This window comes from Mya arenaria, chromosome 11, assembly GCF_026914265.1.
Source record: "Mya arenaria isolate MELC-2E11 chromosome 11, ASM2691426v1".
NCBI lineage: Eukaryota > Metazoa > Mollusca > Bivalvia > Myida > Myidae > Mya > Mya arenaria.
The window spans coordinates 18340531-18366213 of NC_069132.1; the positions used below are offsets into that span (position 1 = coordinate 18340531).

Sequence of the window (25683 nt, forward strand, 5' to 3'; positions counted from 1 at the left end):
ATAATGCCATGGAGTACACGACATATCCTGAAATAACTGCAACTCAACCCAGTTGTACATGTGTTATACAATACCCTTGAGGGTTCCCTGCCTCCTCCAGCACAAAACAGTGTAAACATCTGTATGTCATGGGCTCACCTCTAGTGTTCTAAAGCATATTTTGAATATATTACTGGCTGATGTTTGACGTTACAGCCCTTCTACAGCAGGACACAGAACTAGGATTGAGTATCTGCTGACGTTCGCAGTGTTGTGAACATTAAATCAACTTTGAGCTTTAATGAAATAGTCTCAATGTAAATGATTTAAACCAATATTCAGTCGAACACTGTTTGGTGAGAGAAGCATAAAGCTAGGGGCGAACCAAGCTGAAGCATTCTTACCTGGTACAGGGGACACCGTGATTATAAAGGCGGTTCCACTAGGAAGACACTCTACCATTGAACATTGATTGGGCTGATGCCTGCGATAGCCACTAATGTTAGTTGCTCGGGTACGTAATATCTTGGTGTGGGCACATTCAAATCATTGTGAATGAGTGTGCTAAAATCTTTTTTATCTAGTTAGGGAGAACTTTCTTTTTAGTATTATGTCTGTGGTCTATAGAATGAAAATCACTCGTGATTACAGAAACCAATAACAATATATCATATACTTTTCTGTGATCACTCGTTGAAATAAAGTTCTATTTTACACCGAAATTCAATATATGTTCTGTTACTTTAATGCTTAAAATAAAGAACTGTGAGTTAAATTTGCGATAATGGGAAAATCCTGTGATAAACGTGACGTGACAGCCTGTGGGTAATGCCATTGTTACCCGTGCCCAGTCTCTCAGCATTGATAAGGAAGGTTATGGGTTCAGATTCGTTAAGACTCCAAAGGTTTGAATAAATCCTAAAATGTACAAAATAAACCAATAAGTCCTTAGTACAAGTAAAGTTAATAAATTACACAATTCAAATACTTAAGTATAAATAATTTCTCCCACCTCAGATAAGTAGATCCAATAATTTAACCAGGCTAGAATATAAGTATCTTCCATGGCCGAGAGTGTAAGATAGGTTCATTCCGACCCGAGCGTACATGCACAACACAACTGACAACTCAGTCACACTTGAGTTCAATAATGTTAAATAAACCTGCTCTTTTTCTTAAGGGATTAACTTATTTAAATATGGACATGTGAAACCTGGGTAACACCATTTTAAAAACGTTCAAGTTACGCACCCTTTAACGTCCAAGTCCTAGATTCGCCTCTGAAATTGATACACCACATGTCATAGAGTGATACACCACATGTCATAGAATAATACACCACATGTCATAGAATGATACACCACATGTCATAGAGTGATACACCATATGTCGTTGAGTGATACACCGCATGTCATAGAGTGATACACCACATGTCATAGAGTGATACACCACATGTCATAGAATGATACACCGCATGTCATAGAATGATACACCACATGTCGTTGAGTGATACACCACATGTCATAGAGTGATGCACCACATGTCATAGAGTGATACACCACATGTCATATAGAATGATACACCACATGTCATAGAATGATACACCACATGTCATAGAGAGGTACACCACATGTCATAGAATGATACACCACATGTCATAGAGTGATACACCACATGTCATACACTACATGTCATACACTACATGTCATAGTGTGTTACACCACATGTCATACACCACATGTCATACACTACATGTCATAGAGTGTTACACCACATGTCATAGAGTGATACACCACATGTCATAGAATGATACACCACATGTCATAGAGTGATACACCACATGTCATAGAATGATACACCACATGTCATAGAGTGATACACCACATGTCATACACTACATGTCATACACTACATGTCATAGTGTGTTACACCACATGTCATACACCACATGTCATACACTACATGTCATAGAGTGTTACACCACATGTCATAGAGTGATACACCACATATCATAGAGTTATACACCACATGTCATACACTACATGTCATAGAGTGTTACACCACATGTCATAGAATGATACACCACATGTCATAGAGTTATACACCACATGTCATACACTACATGTCATAGAGTGTTACACCACATGTCATAGAATGATACACCACATATCATAGAGTTATACACCACATGTCATACACTACATGTCATAGAGTGTTACACCACATGTCATAGAATGATACACCACATGTCATAGAGTGTTACACCACATATCATAGTGTGATACACCACATATCATAGAATGACATTACTCATTCATAAGTCATAACATAACAACTATATTTGCGAATATCGTCAACTTCGCGAAAAGATAATTAAAACATAATCTAAAAACATACAAAATAGAACCTCAAATTATCTATTTCCCAACCATATGAATTGGCCTAATCGACATCAGCGTTGCTAGTAGAGAATGGAATGGACGCGTCGCTCGTGTATTGACAGTGCTCTCCACAATGCACACACTTTCTCGTTGAATGCATAATTTTGTCCTTTCGAAAAGAAAGAATATTTTACAGTGTAATGGCCAGTGCTCCAGCCAGGATTTGAAAAGGGCAGGGTGCTAGGTTAAAAAGGGCACTTTCAATGAGCCTTGATCGGGCACTTGCAAGGGCCAATGTCGAATTCTTATTGTGTATTTGTTGTAATTACTTTCAATCCTAATAGTTAGTTATTAATACCTTACTCCTTAGCTGTTTTCTTTAATTTAGTGTCAAAACTATTTCTATTTATTATTTTCATACTTATTTCTGAAAACTGACTCTGTCAAACAAAAGGGCACAGCAGGGTGTAGTTAAGGGCAGCAGGGTGCTGGAAAAGGGCAGCAGGGTGCCCCACCCTGCTATTTAGGCCTAGCTGGAGCACTGTAATGGTTACTCAGATATTTAGCAAAACCCAGGGACCACATGGGGGATTGGGAATAAGTGCATAAGTAACAAAAACAACAACAACATACCAATGAAAGAAAGAAACAAACAAAGCAAGCAACGAACAAATTAACAAACCAACACGCACCAAGAAAGCAAGCAAACTCACAAAGAAATTAATTGGTTAAACCAGTGAATAAGTAAACAAACAAAAAGTAGATCTAGGTTACATTTGTTATCCTTCTTATTTTTATCTTCATGTTCCCTTTTCTAGATTTAAAGATGACTGGAGCATATGATATGGGTTACATATCCTTATGTACTAAATAAATAGCAATTCTGTCATGGACATTACAACAATTAAATATCTTACGTGTGATGCTGTTTCAATTTCTTCAAAATGGCTGATGATGGAAGCACAAACGTTAATCATGGGGAACAAAACAGACAAGTTAAACTACATCGCTTGTTCTGGAAATTGAAGGCACCTCTTGTGTCTATATTTCTGGTCTACATAGCAGGGTGGCTGAATGTTTATTCGGTCAATGACTGGGTTCAACACAGAGTGAAGACCTTGATGTATCCAAACGAATCTCTAAGGAGTTTTGGCGCCTGCTCCAACCACTCGGACCCAGACTATGACAAGCTCGCGCGCGTTCAGCAGGAGACGTCACGATGGCTGATGTATACAACGATTGCGTTAAAAACCGCGTCTCCAGTCGTCGGATTCTTTTGTTCCGTGCTTACAGACACATACGGCCGAAAGTATTTGTTCATCTTATCCAACTTTGGACAAGTTCTGTACTATTTACTTGCCGCCCTTATAGTGTATTTCAATCTTGACTTTATCTATCTTGTTTTTGCGAATGTTATATACGGGCTAACGGGAGTCGGGCTACTTGCGGTGACGTTTTCCCATGTTGCAGACAAAACTGAACCTGGAAAGGAGCGAGCAGTGGCCACAATGTTCGTTAACATAGCCATATACATTCCTGGATCAATTGGAGCTATATTAACTGGATTATACATCACCAAATCTGGCTTCGCCCTTCCAGCATTTACGGCTGCAGGGATAGCATGTGTCAGCTTCTTGATTGCGTGTTTTTGTATTCATGAAACTGTTGACAAACAAGAAAAGAAAATGAAATGTGTGAATGTGCTCAAAATGATTTTTGCACCATTTGCGTTTTATCTCAGTTCTAAGTACAAAGGATTAAGAAAGATACATATATTACTGTTGTGTGGATTTATCTTTGCTGATATGTCCACCGAACATAGGAAGACTATTGAAAACCTGTACCTCCTTGGTATGCCGTTTTGCTGGAATCCTTTCAAGATAGGAATTTTTGCAGCCGTCATATCATTTTCCATGAACTTTGTTGGCCTTGCTGCTCTCGTTGTGATGCAACATAAGTTGATTGATTCCACAATCATAGTATTAAGCTCTTTATTAACATTGTTGTCATTTTGCTTGGAAGCTGTCGCAAGATCGGAAGTCGCATTCTTTTTAGGTAAGGATTTTTACATATCTTTGGGATAAAAATTGCTCTCTACCATGTTCAGTATCAAATGGCTTATGATTCGTCAGTAAACAACAACAACAACAACAACAACAACAACAGATAACTAATATTTGTGTTGGTGTGATGAATCCTTACAACATTTTTTTTTATTTGCCTTGACATGTTGCAGTTTCTATTCCTGCCTGTTTAAGCGGAATATCTGGACCGCTTATACGAAGCATCATGTCATCTCGCACACCAGAGAACGAGCAAGGTAAGCCTTCATACAAGCTGTCCACCAGCTTTACCAGCCCGCGGCACAACCTTCTCTTTGTACGTTTATGAGCGCTTTGACCATCCGAAGTTGCCGTTAATATTTTTTAGGCCTTCACAAGAGCTCGTATTACGTATTTCTTGGCTGCTGGAAAATTACACAACCATTTATTTAAAAAAACAAAACGAAACACATAATCAAGCAATGTTGGTACTTCTAGAGGTGCAACATAATTATATAGTGAAGATACTTTATTTGAACCAGAATGCTTATTCACTTCAGGAACACTAGCCGCTGGGTTACTTGTGGTCCAGACGCTCTGTAGTTTCGTTACCACGGTAACGGATAACACCATTTACCAGAAAACTGTGTCATTCTTCAACGGATTCGTTTTCTTTGGATTTGCTGTTTATTGCTTGCTTACCGTGGTATTTATTGGGTATGTGCCTTTTTAAATATGTAACAGTATTTTCAATTGAAAGACATATGAAATGTAAGGCGATCTAACAATAACATACTCAGAAGTTGTAATCGGTATTTTACTCAAATGACAACTACAAAGACACGCATTATCTGTCATAATTCATAATGTTATCTCTCTCTCTCTCTCTCCTTTTACTCCATCATCTCTTTTACTCCATCATCTCTTTTACTCCATCACCTCTTACTCCCTCATATTTCCTACCTTCTCCCCTCTTATACCCTTCATACCTTCTACCCCCACCTTTTCTACCCCTCACCTCTTCAACCCCTGGCTTCTTCTACACCCTGACCCCTTCTACCCCCTCACCTCTTTGACTCCCTTTTCTCTTCTACATCCTCTCCTCTATTCTAACCCCTAACACCTTCTACCCCCTCACAACTTCTATCCCAACCTCTTCTACCAGTCACCTCTTCTACTCCTCACCTCTTCTACCACTAACCCCTCACCTCTTTTACCCCTCATCTCTTCTACCCCTCATCTCTTCTACCCCTCATCTCTTCTACCCCCTCACCTCTTCTACCCCTCACATCTTCTACCACTCACCTCTTCTACCCCAATTCTCTTCTACCCCCTCACCTCTTTTACCCCTCACCTTTTTTACCCCTCATCTCTTCTACCTCTCATCTCTTCTACCCCAATTCTATTTTACCCCCTCACCTCTTCTACCCCTCACCTCTTCTATCACTCACCTCTTCTACCCTATCACCTCTTCTATCCCTCACCTCTTCTACCACTCACATCTTCTACCACTCACCTCTTTTACCACTCATCTCTTATACCCCTCACCTCTTCTACCACTCACCTCTTCTACCCCTGACCTCTTCTTCCTGTCACCTTTTTACCGCTCATCTCTTCTACCCCCTCACCACTTCTACCATTCACCCTCTCTACCACTCACCTCTTCTACTCTCGACTTTTCTACCACTCACCTGTTCAACTCTCGACGTTTCTACCGCTCACATTTTCTACCACTCACCTCTTCTACCCCTCACCTTCTCTACAACTCAACTCTGCTACCCCTGACCTCTTCTACCCCTAACCTCTTTTACCCATCACCTCTTCTAGCCCTCACCTCTTCTACAACTCACCTCTTCTAACCCTCACCTCTTCTACCTCTCACCTCTTCTACAACTCACCTCTTCTTCCCCTCACCTCTTCTACAACTCACCTCTTCTACCCCTCACCTCTTCTACCTCTCACCTCTTCTACAACTCACCTCTTCTACCCCTCACCCCTTCTACCTCTCACCTCTTCTACAACTCACCTCTTCTACCCCTCACCTCTTTTACCCATCACCTCGCCTACCCCTCACCTCTTCTACCCTCACCTCTTCTACCCCTCACCTCTTCTACCCCTCACCTCTTGTACCCTCACCTCTTCTACAACTCACCTCTTTTACCCATCACCTCTCCTACCCCTCACCTCTTCTTCCCTCACCTCTTCTACCCCTCACCTCTTCTACCCCTCACCTCTTGTACAACTCACCTCTTCTACAACTCACCTCTTCTACCACTCAACTATTCTACCCTCACCTCTTCTACCCATCACATCTTCTACCCATCACATCTTCTACCACTCACCTCTTCTACCCTCACCTCTTCTACCCCTCACCTCTTGTACCCTCACCTCTTCAACCCCTCACCTCTTTTACCCATCACCTCTCCTACCCCTCACCTCTTCTTCCCTAACCTCTTCTACCCCTCACCTCTTCTACCCCTCACCTCTTGTACAACTCACCTCTTCTACAACTCACCTCTTCTACCACTCAACTCTTCTACAACTCACCTCTTCTACCCCTCACCTCTTATACCCCTGACCTCTTCTACAACTCACCTATTCTACCCCTAACCTCTTCTACAAGTCACCTATTCTAACACTCACCTCTTCTTCCCCTCACCTCTTCTACAACTCACCTCTTCTACCACTCACCTGTTCTACCCCTCACCTCTTCTACCCCTCACCCCTTCTACCCCTCACCTCTTCTACCACTCACCTCTTCTACCCCTCACCTCTTCTACCCCTCACCCCTTCTACCCCTCACCTCTTTTCCTCTCACCTCTTCTACCCCTCACCTCTTCTACCCCCTCACCTCTTCTACCCATCTCACCTCTTTTCCTCTCACCTCTTCTACAACTCACCTCTTCTACCCCTCAACTCTTCTTCCCCTCACCTCTTCTACAACTCACCTCTTCCACCCCTCACCTCTTCTACCCATCTCACCTCTTCTACCACTCACCTCTTCTACAACTCGCCTCTTCTACAACTCACCTCTTCTACCCCTCATCTATTCTACCATTCACCTCTTTTACCACTCACCTCTTCTACCACTCACCCCCTTCTTCTTTTACCCCTAATATATTCTACCACCAATTCTTCTACCCCTCATCTATTCTACCCCTCACCTGGTCTACCCCTTACCTCTACCTCTCATAATTATTCTCTGGTTACCCACTTTTACCCCCTCTCATATTCTCCCCCTTACCTCTCATCCTTCCTGTTTCCTTCGTACCCTGTACCCGCAATCCTACAATCTTTCCACAATCCTTCTCTTCTATCTACCTCCCCTCCTCTCGCCCCGTCATATCTGAATGCGCTCGATCTGTATCACTTTATCCTCTACTCTCTTTTATTCAATACCAGTGTTCTTTCTCCCTCTTCTCTGACATCATTTACCTATATAATTATTCTTTTTCATTACATATATCAGTTTTGTTTAAAAGTTGAGTGCACGCAATATTATTTTCATACATTTTTATAAACATAGACTTTGCTAAAAACCCATTGCCAAATCATTTTTGTTTCAAACAACTCGTTTGATAGTTTAATAAATACCGACTTTTCAGATTATACAAGAAGATAACAGAAAATACAAGGACTGACAGTTGCAGCACTATACAGAAAGGAACTAAGACGTACATGGTCTCAAAATACTGAGAGTCGCAACACTATACAGAAAGGAAACTGGGCGTACATGGCCTCACATTGCTGTGGAAATAAGGACTGCGAATATCGCTTGATGGTCATAGGGTTTTATTAGAAAAGTAAAAAGTTGATGGAATCTGATTGTATGTGACTTTGAACAATACTGCCATTTCGTGTTTTCGCCTTTCGCGACGAAAGAGTCTAAATTCAAATTCTGCCACCTAGCGGGTTAAAAATGTGCCAAGTGGCGGATCGAAAAAGTGCCCAATGGCGGATTGAAAATGCATGAAGTGGTGGGTTGAAAATGCATACAGTGGCGGGTCGAAAATGCGCCAAGTGGCGGGTCGAAAATGCGCCAAATGGCGGGTCGAAGAAAATGCGCCAAGTGGCGGGCCGAAAATGCGCCAAATGGCGGGCCGAAAATGCGCCAAGTGGCGGGTCGAAAATGCGCCAAGTGGCGGGTCTGAAATGGGCCAAATGGCGGGGCGAAAATGGGCCAAGTGGTGGGGCGAAAATGCGCCAAGTGAGGTTGGATTTGTTATCAAGCCACATGGAGCAGTATTGCATTTGCACGAAATAGTAGAAATCAGCCGACATATCAAACGTTTGCTATTGTTTGTTAATTTTTTTAACATGGTAAAAAGCCAATAAACGTTATCTAGTAAGACTTTGTATATAATTGTAACCACTTTTGTAATAACTTTTCAAACAAAAGCAAAACGAACATTTTTTTGGTTAACCAAAATGACGAATACATATAAAATAAAATTGATAATTATTGAGCCGATTGTTCAGAACTTATCTGTTCACGCACTCGTCGTAAACTTTCAAATACTTACTGTTCCGACGGTTAAATGGATTCAATAGAGATATGCAGTGTATCCATAAAGATTTGAGGCAACTGTTTCTTCTGTACTTTTCCCATTAAATCAAAGAGCACATCATGAAATATTTCACGTTCAATAGTTAACAACGATGTCTTTAATCTCGTTGTTAACTTCAACAAAGTTCGGAACAATCTCCCCATTGTCTATTGTTTACATTATTTACGTTTTTCTTCTTCAAAACATAAATAACCGCTTATTTGACAGTTTTAATGGAAGTTGTTCAGAAATAAAATGATACTTTGTTTTCCACTGACAACTAGAATTTTGCCTTGACTTTATGGTGCAAACTCTCATACACCCTCTAGCCGTGATTGAAATTATACAGAACTCCGCGCTCTTTCAGTGTAATGTGAATTATTCGGTGAATGGATGAAGTACCTAGCACTTTTGACTTGAGTTGGGTGTAGTAACTGTAGTATCATATTGTCAAGTATATCGTGCATTAGTAGCGTATGTATTTAAAATATCGCTATAATATATTCGCACGCTACTTATTGAACGACAATGGATGCAGTAACTAGCACGTGTGACTATTCGCACGCTACTTATTGAACGACAATGGATGCAGTAACTAGCACGTGTGACTATTCGCACGCTACTTATTGAACGACAATGGATGCAGTAACTAGCACGTGTGACTATTCGCACGCTACTTATTGAACGACAATGGATGCAGTAACTAGCACGTGTGACTATTCGCACGCTACTTATTGAACGACAATGGATGCTGTAACTAGTACGTCTGACTTGAGTTGGGTGTAATAACTCTTTGTAGCATATTGTCAAGCATATCGTGCAATAAGTAACGTGCGTATTTGAAATATCGTTATAATATATCCGCACGGTACTTATTGCGCGCTAGCTTGATCCGTCTACTTAAACCTTATTGTTGGGGGGAAATTTTGCATGATGGAAAAGAACCACTCTTACTCATAAAATGGCATCATGTTTTTTCATGGTTCATTGATCACACTGGTCGGCTTAAGGCATGACTGGCATACACATATAAGGAGCACTATTTAATGTGGCCATTATAAACACTCAAAATCCCTATGTGATGTAAAGTATTACCTGAAGGACTTCCCCTTTATTTAGGAAGTATTTAAGCTAACTTTACGTGCTCAAGCCACGACTTGACGGCATACGGCGGAAGCAAGAGTATGTCCTTAATGTTTTAATAACAATGTGGATGTTATAGAGGATGAGTTTTATATTTCGTAACTCGATAGCCCGCTCTTTTTTCGGTAGATCAAAATTTGACACTAACTTATTTGTTATGTATGTTTTGTTGCATTCGGAATTTATTAATGTTCTGTATATACTTAATGAACACAACATTTGGAAAAACGACGATCAATTAGTCATAGTGAATTGTAACAAGTACCAGACATTGTCAAATAAATTTAAGTGAGTACATGTAAATTGACCGGTAAAGTTAGACCAGCTTCCATAGCTTACAGGCGATGTGCCTAACACACCTGAGGGCATCTGTAAAAACCTACATTCTAATCAACGAACTGTTATGTCAAATGTCAATTATTGCGCCATTGCATATGGCGTCAGTATATCTTATCACTTATCACCTACGAAATATAAATATCCCACTGAGCAGATTTGAATTCATACGCACACACTTTCATAATTTCACGCATAAAGAATGACGTTTGCTTTACTCGGCGTGATGGTGAATACATCATCCCTGAACATCTTCATAACGCTAGCCTACCATACATATTGTCAGTCCGTCCATCATGGTGAACAATGTGTCCTCTTGGGAGAATTTCTGTGGGGGATTTCCGTTATGGGTACTGTATAAATTTATTATACTGTCATTTTTAGGAAGTAAAACGTATTCAAAGAGTTTCAAACACGTCACGTTCGTATAAAAATCGTTTGATTTATCAGAATTTAGAATTTGAATCAACCGCTTACTTTAAAACAATTTCTAAATATTGGACAAAGATGAATGTTTTTGTTACAAGTACATTTTAATACTGAAGAACTAACTTTACAAGCACACACACAACTATTTAAAAATAGGCTATTGAAGAGAGCCCGAGCTCCTCAACCTTAAGTGTTCGTCGCATAGATTGGACACTAAAATATGGCCCTTCAGTACTTGCATATTGATCAGATATGTATAGTAATTATAAGGAAATTCAATAAATATTCTCGATCGAGTATTATTTTAACCCCCACTATATCTTAGTGTTCAAGCTATGTGCAGGACACCTGTGTCCTAAATATTGACCAATACAGCTAGAGTTTGGAGCTTGGGTGTCCATCAGCAGACTCCTTATTTATACAAGACCTTGACCGCTGAAGTATCAAACGCACTGTTGATAATGTATGATTGCTAATAAAACTTTGAAACAATAAATCGAAAAAAAAGAAAAGAAATACAACACACTGCTTTAATGACACGGGTATATATCATGTGTTTTGTTTTGGTTTGCCTTGACGACGCTGTGTGCCTATAGTTGTTATTGTTAGCTCATCACTTTTGTAATCACTTATGCTGGCAGGACGATGCGCGGTTGATCCAGGACGTGCCGGAAGTCAGCCCATGCTTCGAGGAGAGCGTGCTGGTTTGGGTGCCGTACGGCTACATGTGGGTGGTCCTGGGGCCCTACTTGCTCTACATCGCACACGGGGACAGGACTACGCCCCTTCCGTGGACACCACTTCAAGTAGCCAAATCTGTAAGAAGCCTTTACGCCAGAGGATAGATTGCCAGAGTTGATTATTCCTGCGTCTGGAGGTTTTCCTGTTTATTGGCGTTAAGAAAACGCAGTGGAAATTAGTATCGTTTATTATAATATCTTATTTCGGTACTAACAATAACCTCGTGACGCAAATACAATTAATCGTTATTTTGCTATTTTGGTTCAATGCTTTTCCGAGTAGAGGAAATTTAGTTACAAGTCTGGTCCTTTCTAGCTTGGAATAATTCCAGCAAACATATGCACTATTAGAGACGGCTGGTTTTGCTCTAGAAAACGAATCATTCTTTTTACAGTGTGTGTCGGGCTTGTTGTTTTGCATTTTGCTGGCAGCGGTGTCAGTGACAACGACCTCGGGCTACCGCTGTGTGCTTACACCGGAAGTACCACATGTGTACTACCTCGCAATTGCCGTAAAACTTGCCACATTTGTAAGTGACCCTACAGTTATGCGTATGAATTTATTCATGCAGACTATGCATTAAGAAATGCATTTATAAAGGAAATATACGTCGCCATTTTAAAATCACACCGATTTGGAAAGATGCATCATCAAAATGATTTTGCACGCGTTCTTGGAAATCTAGATTTTTTCCTCTCCTAGTATAGTTATAAAAAAGAATCAAATGTTTTTGTCTTACCATTTTTTCAGCTGCTGGTGTTACTACTGGAGCATTACATGCGGATCAACGGGGTAAAAACTTCCGGTATCATCTTCATGTTCTGGTTTCTGGCTGCCGTCTGTGGGCTTCTGCCACTATATTCAATGGCCACAGCGAAGGTTCGTAAGATATTCTTTTTTTGCTGTGTTTAAAGAAGTAGTCTTCACCACCACACGTTGTTTAATGTTCGTCTAGTGGGTGTTTGCCAAATCTAACAGTACCGTTTTTTATCACTCGCCGATTGGCGAAGATGGATACAGTTATGGTAGGTGTGCGCGTATGTGCATTTATTATTGCCCTTTGTTTATGTTCATATTTATTTTCTGTCCGGAACATTACTTGAAAAAGTCTTTGAGGTATTTATATCAACTTCATATACAGATAGATCTAATTTAGGAAATGTATGATAGCGCAGTTATTTTAAGATATTTTCCATTGTTGAATTGCAATCTTTTGTCGTAAGGCGCAGTTGATACTGTTCTTTACTCAGCAGGGGATATGGCAGTTTGTGACTGCCCTTGTTGCTTTCATAAAACAAAGGTGTACACTGGATATAATTTTTATGTTCAACGCAATGTCAAATGTTCAGAGCATTATGTTGCCGTAATGCATTGTTTTGTTTTGTATGGCATCGTTTTGTTTTGTTTTGTATTGTTTCATATTATATAGTATTGTTTTGTATTGTATTGTTTTGTATTGTATGGTATGATATGGTATGGTATGATATGGTATGGTATGGTATGGTATGGTATCGTATCGTATCGTATCGTATCGTATCGTATCGTATCGTTTGGTATCGTAAGTATCATGCAAATCACGAACACGCTTTGTTGCATCTACAAATTGACATACATCCTCTGTATCTAGTGACAGTAAAAAAATGTCCGGAAATAACACATTCCCTTCATGTTTACTTGGAATGTTCAAATAACAGGAAAATGCACTTTCAAAATTCCAGAATATTAAATGTACTCCTTTGTTAATCTTATCATAAGCGATATCTAAAACCATTTATCGCCAATCTCTCTATTTCCTTTACAGCAACAACATGCATTACACTCGATGGTGTTATGGCCGTAATAGTGGTCATCTTTTAAACTTCATTTGACAGTTTTCATTGATTAATTGATTTTCTGTTTCATAGTCGTCTTGAATAAAGCTTTATCTATATCAGACATCATTTCATAAACGTGCTTTGATAAATTGAAAGTGAAATTCGCTATTATAATTTTATGAAAAGATATCTTATTTCATTGACCATTCCAAATATTGTCCACTTAAATCTAGTTTGCATAACACCGTCAATTTCTACAAAAAAACTATCACGTTTTGAAAATGAAAAATTTACCAACGTGTTCCAATAGAGGTTTGGACTAAAATGACGATGTTAAACATGCTATACTATTTATAAAATAACTTTTTGAAATACCCTCCTACAACAATTATAAACAAACATGTGTTTGACCCCTCCAGGTTTGGTGCACAACCAGTACCCTGTATGTCATGGAGCTGATCCTTCTGTGGATACAGCTTCTGCTCAGGTGTTTCGTTGACAGATACAAGACCAGAGGATATATAGATTTGGAGCATGTGAGTTTTCAAGTTAAATGGGTCTACATTGGTTTAGAAAATAAGTTATATACGTGACCCCGACCCCGTCCACGTGACCCCGACCCCGCCCACGTGACCCCGACCCCGCCCACCGAAAACAACATAAACACCAAACAAAAACAAATAAACAACGACAAAAACAAAAAGCGACAAAGAGAAATAGAAAACAGAATAATATGCATAACACGAATGCGTTTTGAAGTGGAAATACTAATATTAAAACATTTTTGACGCACGTGTGGTTTGACAATGTTGTTTTTGACGTGATTTCACGCTCGTTCAGTGTAAGTTCGGGTATACGTGAATCATATTGCTAATTGGCGTGTTTCTTTAGTTTAAATTAGGTTATGTTTTGAATTTCCTGCTGAACATTGACAGTTGCTACATTTTATTACTGGCTTTTTCAGGACAATCCGTGTCCAGAAGAGAATGCGTCTGTTTTGAACAAGATAACATATTCATGGATATCATCGTAAGCACTAGTTTTAGTTTTAAACAGTATTTATGCGAAAAGCTACAGAAACAAGCTCAGTAGCAAAAAGTTTAAACATAAACCCGGTTTAATGTTCGGTTTTAGTTTTAAACAGTCCACATGAAATATGCAATCCGGATAAAAGCAGTATCTCTCCACTTCGTGTAGTCGAAGTGTTTGTTCACTTATTTGATATTTTAATGCTTATATACCTATCCACAGGCTAGTGGTGAAAGCTTACAAAGAGACCTTGTCTGCCAATGACCTTTGGGATCAAACAACTCGTCTAAGAAGCGGACGACTCGTACCCGCGTTCCTGAAATGCTGGAAGCAGTCAGAGAAAAGGCTCACTCAAAAAAGGTAACTGACGGATTTATCAGTAACAACGATTGTTAAATGCAAGGCATTGAAGTCGAATCCATAGAAGTGTTACTTTTGAAAACGTAATTCTTTTAATTTGACATATTCATTTGCAAAAGGAAACTATTTCAAGGAAACAGCGAGTCACAAAGTACGGGCGGTTTTCTATATCATACGATTCATCCGATCCATACGCAAGCGAACAAACACCGTTGCTAGGCAGTGATTACGAAGAACCAACAAGCGGACATAGTTTGACCTTCACGCACTATCCAGATTTTGATGACAATAAGGGTACATCAATATTTAAAGTTGTAGCAAAGACCTACGGTATAAAGTGGCTGGAAGCATGTGGATACAAAATACTTGGAGATTGTGTAAACTTGTTGCAACCCGTTATTTTACAGTAAGTTTTATTCAATTTTTTAATCATGCGTTATTTCATGTTTTAACACCAATTTTTAACATTTGATATAAGCTTGAATATTGAATTATCTTCTTTGATTTAGGAAAATAATTGAGATCATCGACAATAGAGACAACCCTGGGGCATATTACCCGGTATGGATGGGGTATTGCCTTGCTGTGTCGCTTTTCGCTACAAGCATGCTGAAAACTTTGTTCTGGCAAACTTGTCTCCATAACATGATCAGCCTCGGGCTTTCTATCCGAGTAGCGCTTATAGGAGCTGTGTACAGAAAAGTGAGAACCTTATATACTTTTATCATATTGATACAATATTTCTTTTACAGATTTTTTTAACTTCATAAGACTCTTTCCCTATTCTGTTGAACGCAATTGTAGGCACTTACACTTAGCAATTCGGCGAAGAAAACATCAACCGTTGGAGAAATTGTAAACTTGATGTCTGTCGACTGTCAAAGGATTCAGGATTCACTGATGTTTTCGCACCATATAATTTCAATGCCGTTCGTGATAATAGGTAGGCGTTGATTTTGTTTACTTGATGATACATTAATATGTCTGATTACCCCTCCCCTCCAGCAAAGCTTAACGTATACAGGTAGTGTGTGTTGTAGCGTTTAAGTTACTTGAATCTTGGTTGCATCAAATCAAATAATTTACCTTAGCAATAACTTGTTTTCTTATGGCAGTGAAACGAATCCGACCTTGCTATTTGCTTATCGATTGAATGTTCTTCGACTTCATGAACTTGTACACGATAACAAACGTATTTTCAGTTGGTATGATTCAGATTTGGGGACAGATGGGAATTGCGATGTTTGCAGGTCTAGCGTTTGTTGTTGTTGCCATAATAATCAATTCAATAATTGGACGTTGCCAACAGTCCCTACAGGTCGAAATCTTAGCGTTTAAGAGCCTAAGAATTAAAATACTCAACGAGGTCATCAATGGAATTAAGGTAATGATAGACACTATTTGTTCCTTTGTTAAGTCGATATATTAGGTAAAACTGTTATAGTGTTTTTTTGCGAAAAGACGTTTTCCACTCTTTACATAATGTTACAGTCTAGTGTGTTGCTGCGTTTCTATAGTTCGAACATACACGTTGATCCTTTTAAAGTCTCCACATGTGCCCTTCTGTATTAGTGCATGTAAGTTTTCGACTCACTATTTCTCTGTATTATGAACGCATCTGGGTTTTTTCAGGTCTTGAAAATGTATTCATGGGAAATTCCATTCCAAAACAAAGTTGCCTCAATCCGCAAGGAGGAAATCAAACGTCTATGGAAGTTTGCACTATTGACGGCCGCAGGAATTTTCTTTTCCGTGCACAGTCCATTCATGGTAATTGTTTTTATACGGCACAACATATTAGTGTCACACTTTCGCGTGATTAAGATTCATTGGAACCCTTGGTCACTGATTATATTTTGTAAACCAAATTCACTTACACAATTTCGTTTAAATGATGTTTTTGAAAGTCCATCGACTTAACGTTTTTTAACTTTCAACATAATACTGAAAGCCTCGATCGAGCTTCTCCCTCACTTCGAGCTTCTCCCTCACTTCCGGCTGTTTTGTTCTCTGCAGAACGTTCAATATATACCCTGTTATAGACATCATAATTAGTTTGCATATTTTTCGACTCATTCCATCTTTAAGTTTAGTGAATGCAAATATGTAATTGTTACCAGTGGGCCGTCATTTTTTACAGATAAGTAAATAACATTGCTTATAATTATGAAGGTCTGTTTGACCCGGAACTTTGCGTCTTCAAACAAAGGTCAACGTCAAATGTTAGGCTGCTTAGTTCCGTTGTTTTCTTCTAGGTGTAAGTGGGTTGAATGATTTTCATTTGGGAGACGTGTCAAAGGATGTTTATTAATAAAACGTCTTAGAGTCAGTTAGGTCATGGATCTTGTGACTTTATGTAGTGTTATCGGTAAATATATAGCTATTGAGTTCGTCCCTGAAGATTCCAATGTACGAACTCGTTTATTATTGCAGATAAATTACTTGCTTGTGTTGTCCTTTACGCTGACTCGATCAGTGCATTACCTGGACGCTCAGACGGCATTCGTTGTTCTGTCTCTGGTTAATATTCTTCGATCACCTATCGTCCTCACGCCATTCGTTGTGAATGGTGTTATGCAGGTACGTGGATTGAGTATTACTGACTTCGTTTTTCATTCCAAGTTCTATAATAGCAATGAAACCCATGTCACAACTATTATGAAAACTTATATTACTATGAGATACACTTTGTAAGTTACGTGGCTGCTTATTTGCTGTTTTAACGTTTCAGTTTTAATACATTCAGCTTAAAAGCACACTAGTATCTGTAGGTTCCACCGAGCCAATACATCTATAACAATAATAGTACTGAAAGTTTTTAAAAAACAACAACATATCCTTGTGCCTTCAATTATCAATGGCTGGTTTACAGTGTATATCTTTTATGAAATGATAAATTACATAACATTTATTCATGATAAACAAAATATTGTAACGGTTTTTGGGACAAACGGACACCCATAATAACTTTTCCCCGGCTTTTAATGTGTGCTAAATCTTGATTTGCAAAACATATTATTTTTATAAAAATCACGTTAATTTTGACCGTAACTTTTCCATTGTTCAAGGGTTATGTGTCATTTTCGAGGGTACAAGCTTTTCTCTGGAAAGAAGATGTGAAGGAAGATACAGTGGAATACACGACCAAAGGAGGTTTGTCATGTTTTCACGTTTTAACATTCTGTGTGTTCGGGTTACGTTTACATTCTGATAAATGAAGGCATAACAATGTCACAATGTATGTGGTTTGCATGGGGTTTCTAATGCAATCCGTCTGTATTGATGTATGAAGTATTATGGCCATTATAAATGTTAATACACATTATTATGATATTATATTGTTTGCATCATATATCATTTTAGATCACGTGGTCAATGTTGAAAATGCATCATTTTCGTGGACCGAAGTAGATCGTCGCCCTACGTTGAACAAGTTTGTATAACTGTTATTGACAAAGTGACTTGTTCTTGAAGAATTTTTTTATAAAAAAAACAATTTATTGTTTATTTCTCATAAATATCATGCTTCCCATTATAACAATATATAACAACATTATTTCGCAGCATAAACCTAAATGTTGACAAGGGAGAGATCATTGCGGTTGTGGGACAGGTCGGGAGCGGAAAGTCTTCCCTTATTTCGGCGATCCTCGGGGAGATGGAGAAGCGTGCTGGACATGTTGCCATTCAGGTACAACTGAGTCAAAAACAGTCTTCGTTCCAAATACGTAGTTTAGTTTCCCCCATTTAAAGCATAAACAAAATACGTAATGAAACAGATTTGAGTCCTTATTTAGTTATCTAAAAACAGCCTTATTACAGGGACTATTTTGTACGACATACGTTCAGTTTTCAGTAATACCTCTCCATCAAGCCAGTGCTGTTGGCATTGTTTTGTTTATAATTCGTATCATTTAACATACTTAATAAAATCGAGACCGGTACTTTCATGCTTATCCTGCTCTTCCGAAGAATCTTCTCAATTTATTTAATTATTTTATTTTGCAAGGGGAAAGTTGCTTATGTGCCACAGGAAGCTTGGATTCAAAATATGACTGTAAGAGATAACATTCTGTTTGGTCACCAATGGGACGAAGTCCGTTACAGCAAGGTTCTTAATGGATGTGCACTTCTTCAGGATTTGGAGATACTCTCCGGTGGAGATATGACGGAAATTGGTGAAAAGGTTGCACTTTCACTTTTGTTGACTTTCCTTTTCCCTTTAAGTTCCCTGTATAGATGACTCCCCTATCTTGAATATGTATTACTTAATTTATAACCTCTTGTTTTTGGCAAAATAACCTGTGTACCATTTTTATTATTCATAGTCATGATTCATTAGCCCAAGTAATATATGTTTAGGGTATAAACATAAGTGGAGGTCAAAAGCAGCGCGTAAGCCTCGCTCGTGCAGTTTACAGTGACGCAGATATTTACCTGCTTGACGATCCTTTGAGCGCCGTAGACTCGCATGTTGGGAAACATCTCTTCAAAAATGTCATAGGATCACAAGGCTTGTTGAAACATAAGGTGATAAAGGCTGAAAATATCAAAATAACCACTAATTGAAGAAAGAAACTTGCTAGTTTTATTAATTTTGAGATTTAAAACAAAACAGAGTTTGTAAGAACATAATTCATATTGTTTTACATTAAATAAATAATGAATTAAACATTGTATAGGAGTATTAAATCAAATTATAATATATTATTATATTAATAAACTGGCGAGTAGGATAGACTTTGCAGTTCGATAAACACTAGATAATGTAAATGTTTACGTACTTCGATATACTTCTAATCCTCTAGACAAGAATACTTGTTACTCATGGAATACACTGGCTGCCGATGGTTGATCGAATCTTGGTTTTAAACAATGGAGAGATTACAGAAGCTGGAACGTATGAAGAACTTATATCAAGACGAGGCGCTTTTGCAAACCTTATACAGACCTTTCTGGAGTTTGATGACGAATCCGATGCAGATGATACAATCATTGAACGTAAATAACACAATGGAGACAAGCCCAGTTGTAAAACAATAAAGCTAAAACCCTGTTTAATGCACATGGTTGGAGCCCAAAAGACACTGAACGAGAGACTCTAAACGTGCACACGACGCACAGAAATGCCATATGCATCAATATAGCTTTAACAATAAATATTGGGGACCGCCCTCGAATTCTTGCCATGACTGCAGTTCATAACTGATACGTGGTTACTTGAAATGTTTTTATCTTATACTATTTCTTGAGAATGAGATATGTCATCTGAAACATTCATTATTTTAGATGTGAAACAAGCACTTGACCAGAGTGGTCAGCCAATCACAAAATCTGGGAAGTCCCCAGTGAAAAGGTTTGTTATTTAAATTAGCTGTTTTACGAAACTACATTCTTTCACGTATCCAAATGATATATAATATCATTGTTTTGTTTTACCAACAGGAGACATCGTAAATCAACCGAACGGGAAAAGTCCTTAGGAATGTCCTTTTCAAAGGACACAGCTTTAAAAGGTTCAGAACTGAAAAACGAAGGTGTAAGCAGGTTGACACAGGAAGAACAGTCACAGAAAGGCTCTGTAGGTGTTGGATTTTGAAACATTTTTTTATATTAAACGAAACTCGATTTTCAAAATGATTAGATACATTTGTATTTCGGATCTTGTTTTAAAAATACAATGCTATGCTCTATGACTAATTGCGCTATGCTGACAATCCCTTTTTTGATGACCAAAGGTAAATTAATATATATTTCATTGTTTATATTTTGTTACATGCTTGGATTGAAATGTATATACAATGTGTTTCTTTTTTTTTCTGACATCCGTATTGCAGGTGAAGTGGGCTGTATTTAGAACATACGCCAGAGCCATGGGTATAATTGCATTGATACTTGTGATGGTGTTCATTATCGGTTTTCAATCTTTAAACGTCTTTTCCAACTACTGGCTGACATACTGGACCGAGGACGAACTGATGAAGAACCAATCTCTTGGCCAAACAGAGGAGTATGAAAATCGCTTCATTTATTATATTTTATGGTACACGGTGATTGGTGTCGTTCAAGGTGAGTGCCTACATTGAACGCATAATCGAAATTTAAATAAGTATGAACAAACTGTTTCGTTTACGATATGAATACATAAAACAATACATATATATGTAAACCATATACTGTATTTCATTAGACTGAGCCCTTAATGTTTTACACTAAGCATATCTTAATTTAATATTTATGTTTCTATTCACATTATGCTTAATTGACAGACTAACGTTTATTTTTTAAGGAGGTTCCATCATTGCGTTCGGGATATTTGCTATGACTCGCATGGTTCGCGCCTCCGGAATACTTCACAACCGGATGTTAGAGTGCATTCTCAGATCTCCTATGTCCTTTTTCGATACAACACCTGTCGGGCGGATAATAAACAGGTTTATAATTATGGTATTTCGAATGTCATAACAACCTGAATAGTTTGTACACAATGTCGGTGTAAAATAGCTAATTGATCAAAAGTTTTAACACTTAAATGTATTGATAAACTTTTTTATATCCTTGTGTGTTTGTCGTTTATCAAGAGTTTGGATTCTGTTCCTTGAACCATTACAAATGATCACAGTAAATGTTTCAGCTGCTTGGCATGTCTTCAGTTCTATTGTATTGCCCGTTTATGATTATTTTTTATTTACATTATAATGTTAATAGTGATTTTAAAACACATACATAATCATTTAAATCTTTTAATATCTCCAGATTTTCAAGTGACATTGACATAATGGATGACCGCCTTCCCTTGAATTTCCGTCTATGGAACATTCAGATCTTCAGCACCATTGCGACTATTGTTGTGGTGTCAATCAACACTCCGATCTTTCTTGTAGCTATAGCACCTGTCACAATTATATATCTTTTATTACTGGTAAGATACTAGAAATATATAATACGCCAATAAAATGCATTTAGCCTTGTTGTTACCTCTTGTACGTTTTCAAAAATATTTGTGTTTTCCATTTGTATATACAAACATTGTACTACTAGTAACTGTCTTTGGTAAATTAAGTATGTATTCGTAATTGTACTATATTTATCTAAACTACAAAACCAACCCTTATTTCTTTCCTAGAAATTTTACCTACCAACGGCACGCCAAGTGAAGAGAATGGAGTCTGTTCTCCGGTCGCCTATCTACAACCATTTTAGTGAATCTATTTCCGGAGCAAGCGTTATCAGGGCCTACCGATGCATGGATAGATTTATCAAAGAATCAGAAAGAAGGGTCGACAAAAATGCGAAGTTTTACTTTGCTGCGTTGTCGGCAGGACGGTAAATTATTTTACTGAGCTTATGGCTGTATGTAAACATGTTATTTGAAATAGATTAAAACTATTGAAGTTTTATGTTGACGAAATTTGAAATGTTAACTCCCCGGAGCACCATTTAACTCAAATATTTGGGTCGGGAAACGCAATGTTATTATCCGGTATATATGTTTACAGGTGGATCGCAGTTCGACTTGAGACACTTGGAAATTTCTTGATTTTAGCTGCTGCAATATTTGCTCTGCTCTCCGATCTTAACGGAGCCCAAGTGGGATTGTCTGTCACATATTCACTCCAAGTAAGCCAAAAACTTCACCATACATGTTTTCTATTAACTATGTTGGGGTTTGTACTTATGTTGTTTGTTTTTCGTCATTTCGATGATAATCTACTTGTTTTTTTCAGATAACAATAAGCCTTAATTTGGTCATACAAGCAATAAGTGAGTTGGAGATGAATATTGTGTCGGCAGAGAGGGTTTCGGAGTACACTGAACTTATTTCTGAGGTGAGACTAACTTCATCTATATGTAGTTCGTATTCATTCTGAGACTTTTTTTAAGATTGTGCATTTATCCCATACGATATTAATGTAGTGTATGCAGTCAGTACGGAATAAGCCTTATGTCTCCAATGTAATAATTTAATAGTGAATATAAACAACGGTATCTGTACTATTAAATAAGTTTTAATTTTTCTATTTAGGCTCCATGGTCGATACCAGCGAGACGCCCAAGCCGAGAATGGCCACGTACAGGGGATATTGAACTGAAAATGTACCGAACCCGTTATCGCGAGGGTCTTGAACTGACATTGAAGGGATTAAACTGTCATATACAGTCCGCTGAAAAAGTAAGATTTAAACGGTATAAGGTTAATCTGAAACATATCAAGATTGCTTCCTCGGATTTTTGTTGTACTAAAGGATCACACATCCAGAATGATAATTATACGCAGTATTTAAATCATGTCTCAAAATATGAAGACACTTTGGAACCAGGTAGAGAAGGATATCTATAAACCTAACCCAAGGTAAAGGTGTGCCGGTTCAAGAAGTTTACAAATACAAAATGAACGTCATCACATGAGAGTTTATCTCACTTAATTTGCTAATCGGCTTCGCTTCATGCTCTTCAGATGTATATGTGTATAGCATGTCTTTGTATTTGGAGGTGTTGTGTGTCTCCCGCTAAGTGTCTGAAAGGCCTTAAACTTGTTCCAAGAGTTAGGGTTAGTATATCTGTTCCAAGAGTTAGGGTTAGTATATCTCGTTGCTTGTCCCGGTAATTTCCATTGTGGTATGTATCTTCCATTTTAGATTGGCATTGTCGGTAGGACCGGGGCTGGCAAATCTTCTTTAGCTCTCTCTTTGTTTCGATTGATCGAAGCTGCAGGAGGGTCCATTGTCATCGATGGCAGAAACATAGCAAATATGGGACTCCACGATCTTCGGGATAAACTCACTATTTTACCACAGGTAAATTGTCTATTAATCCAATGTTTGTAAATCTATTTGTCCATACTATTGTATTTCATTCTTAAAACATTTATACCAAATGAGTATAATTCTATTATATTATTGGAGAGATGTGCACAGTAGCGTTGACTTAAGTTCTTCTATTTGTATAAAATAGGATCCAGTGTTATTTTCCGGAAGTCTACGAGAGAACTTAGATCCTTTTGGAAGGTTCGATGATCCAGCGCTCTGGAAAGCTCTTGAATGTGCACATCTAAAGGAGTCCGTAGACGCTATGCATGGACAACTGGACTATGAGTGTGGCGAAGGGGGAAGTAACCTAAGGTATACTTCAGTTAATATATTTGGTTTTATTTCTTTGTATAAATATTGTTATGTGCATATTTAGGTCGTAATGGTAACTTAAGTAATTGCTTGTCATATACATCGCGTATGTCAAGTTGCCCTTGCATTATAATTGACATTTTTCCTTTTATTGAAGTGTTTTATGTGTGTATAAAGTGTTTTATGTGTGCGACTGATTTAGTGTCGGACAAAGGCAGTTGGTTTGCCTAGCGCGGACTCTTCTCCACAAGACCCGTATACTTATTCTTGACGAGGCAACGGCGGCTGTTGACCTGGAGACGGATGAACTAATTCAGGAAACAATTAGGAGGGAATTTAGCGAATGTACAGTACTCACTATAGCCCACAGACTGAACACAGTGATTGACTATGATAGGTTTGTAAAAATGATATTCTTGAAATCAAATCACATAAGAGGAATTATAGTAAAATTTATAGTATAAACTTAAAACTTAAAGGACTGAACACTGTGACCCTGTAAAGTTTGTTATCGTAACAAAATTTATTATGGAAAGAAGATACCAACATGAATTTTATTTCACTTATGAGTAATACGACGGCATGCGTGCATAATCAAAAGGTATTTACCGTTACATTTCAACTTTAATGTTTATGAGGCAGTCATTTATTTAACAGTGAGCTTGTCCAACAATCACTCAAAGAGAAAGAGACAATGCAAAGCAAGGGCACCAAAGTACATATTTCTCAATATTGCAAAAAAGACGGCATGGATTGGTAGCCAAAACCCTTCTAAGCATGATTTTACTGGTTTTTATTTCAGGGTGATGGTTCTATCTGAAGGCGAAATAGTTGAAATGGATAAACCAGGAAATCTTCTACAAGACGCAAACAGCGCTTTCTACAAAATGGCGAAGGATGCCGGTATAGTTTAAAACATGAAAATACTTCGTGGTTTGGACGTTACGTTGTTAAAAAACGACAAGTGAAATGATATATTCTAAAGCCTATGAACCGAACTCACTATCGTTGTGTTTTAATAAAAAAATATGTATCCAAACGCTTGTTTTTATCCTCTGCTTATCGATGTTTTTCATAAGTAACTTGTAATATGTCAAATATATTATCTAGTCGTCTAAAATATCAGGGTTTCTTCTTGTTTTCGACTTTTAAATACTTCTTCTGCTATTGTAACAAATGGTTCTTATTTTATATATTACTATTATATCGCAAACCACAGGGACATGTCAATGAATCCGAATCCGTGTTCGTGCAATTTTCTTTTTGTTATTTAGTTACCATTTAATCAAACTAAATTTGCCGATCGCATTGAAGCTGAATAAAGATAAGGTGACTATAGTATTTACTGTCGCGTAATTATTGTATCTTGCCAATAACTAGGAGATTTAAGTGCCCGATGACCTTTATTTTCTTTTGCTAGACTGTAAGGGAGAATGTTAAAGCAATAATAATAATAGAAAACACAGGGACAAGCCCTACAGCCAAAACTCAATATGATGCGCATCTTTATTTTAAACCGGATATCGATTTCCATGTGCCCACAAGGAATTAAGAAAATAATCGTATTTTTAGTTAGAAATGATATTATTTCAATAGTCGTAAATGTTTCCACAATTAAGTATAAATATTTCATGCTCAATGTAAAATTGTGATTTGTTAAAATGTTACATGCATTAACTTTCCTTTCTTTGTTCGTAAAATGGAGTTTTACCAGTGTTTATACATGTTTATCCGCAAAAATCGATCACTGCTTAATTCCG

General features: G+C 37.9%; 1 protein-coding gene and 1 non-coding gene across 3 annotated transcripts; both read left to right on the plus strand.

Moving 5' to 3' along the window:
• The first annotated feature begins 9 nt into the window (after positions 1-9).
• On the plus strand, positions 10-24935 carry LOC128208135 (multidrug resistance-associated protein 1-like). Of its 2 annotated transcripts, none has more exons than XM_052911513.1 (32): positions 10-493; positions 11499-11675; positions 11993-12127; positions 12349-12477; positions 13832-13948; positions 14377-14441; positions 14664-14801; positions 14935-15207; positions 15311-15503; positions 15606-15744; positions 16004-16185; positions 16434-16571; positions 17235-17381; positions 17870-17954; positions 18165-18234; positions 18366-18492; positions 18811-18987; positions 19164-19331; positions 19610-19802; positions 20091-20157; positions 20247-20382; positions 20639-20870; positions 21091-21235; positions 21558-21723; positions 21928-22127; positions 22301-22421; positions 22529-22630; positions 22828-22974; positions 23441-23599; positions 23757-23923; positions 24126-24320; positions 24726-24935. In XM_052911513.1, the coding sequence occupies exons 1-32, from the start codon at positions 479-481 to the stop codon at positions 24835-24837; spliced, it is 4617 nt and encodes a 1538-aa protein (XP_052767473.1). In that variant the 5' UTR covers positions 10-478; the 3' UTR covers positions 24838-24935. The 2 variants fall into 2 exon arrangements, with proteins under 2 accessions (XP_052767473.1, XP_052767472.1); XM_052911512.1 differs by lacking the exon at positions 10-493 and adding an exon at positions 10715-10778.
• LOC128210034 (U1 spliceosomal RNA) lies at positions 376-547 on the plus strand. Its single transcript, XR_008257101.1, has one exon. It is a non-coding gene; the product is annotated as a U1 spliceosomal RNA (small nuclear RNA).
• Positions 24936-25683: the final 748 nt, after the last annotated feature.

What these genes read in the sequence shown, in the direction of transcription:
- LOC128208135 (XM_052911512.1), top strand. Translation starts at nt 10,725, where the DNA reads ATGGTGAACAATGTGTCCTCTTGGGAGAATTTCTGTGGGGGATTTCCG. An exon ending in CTGGACATGTTGCCATTCAG is followed by an intron (nt 18,493 to 18,810) that starts GTACAACTGAGT and finishes TTATTTTGCAAG; the next exon opens with GGGAAAGTTGCTTATGTGCC. An exon ending in TGACGGAAATTGGTGAAAAG is followed by an intron (nt 18,988 to 19,163) that starts GTTGCACTTTCA and finishes ATATATGTTTAG; the next exon opens with GGTATAAACATAAGTGGAGG.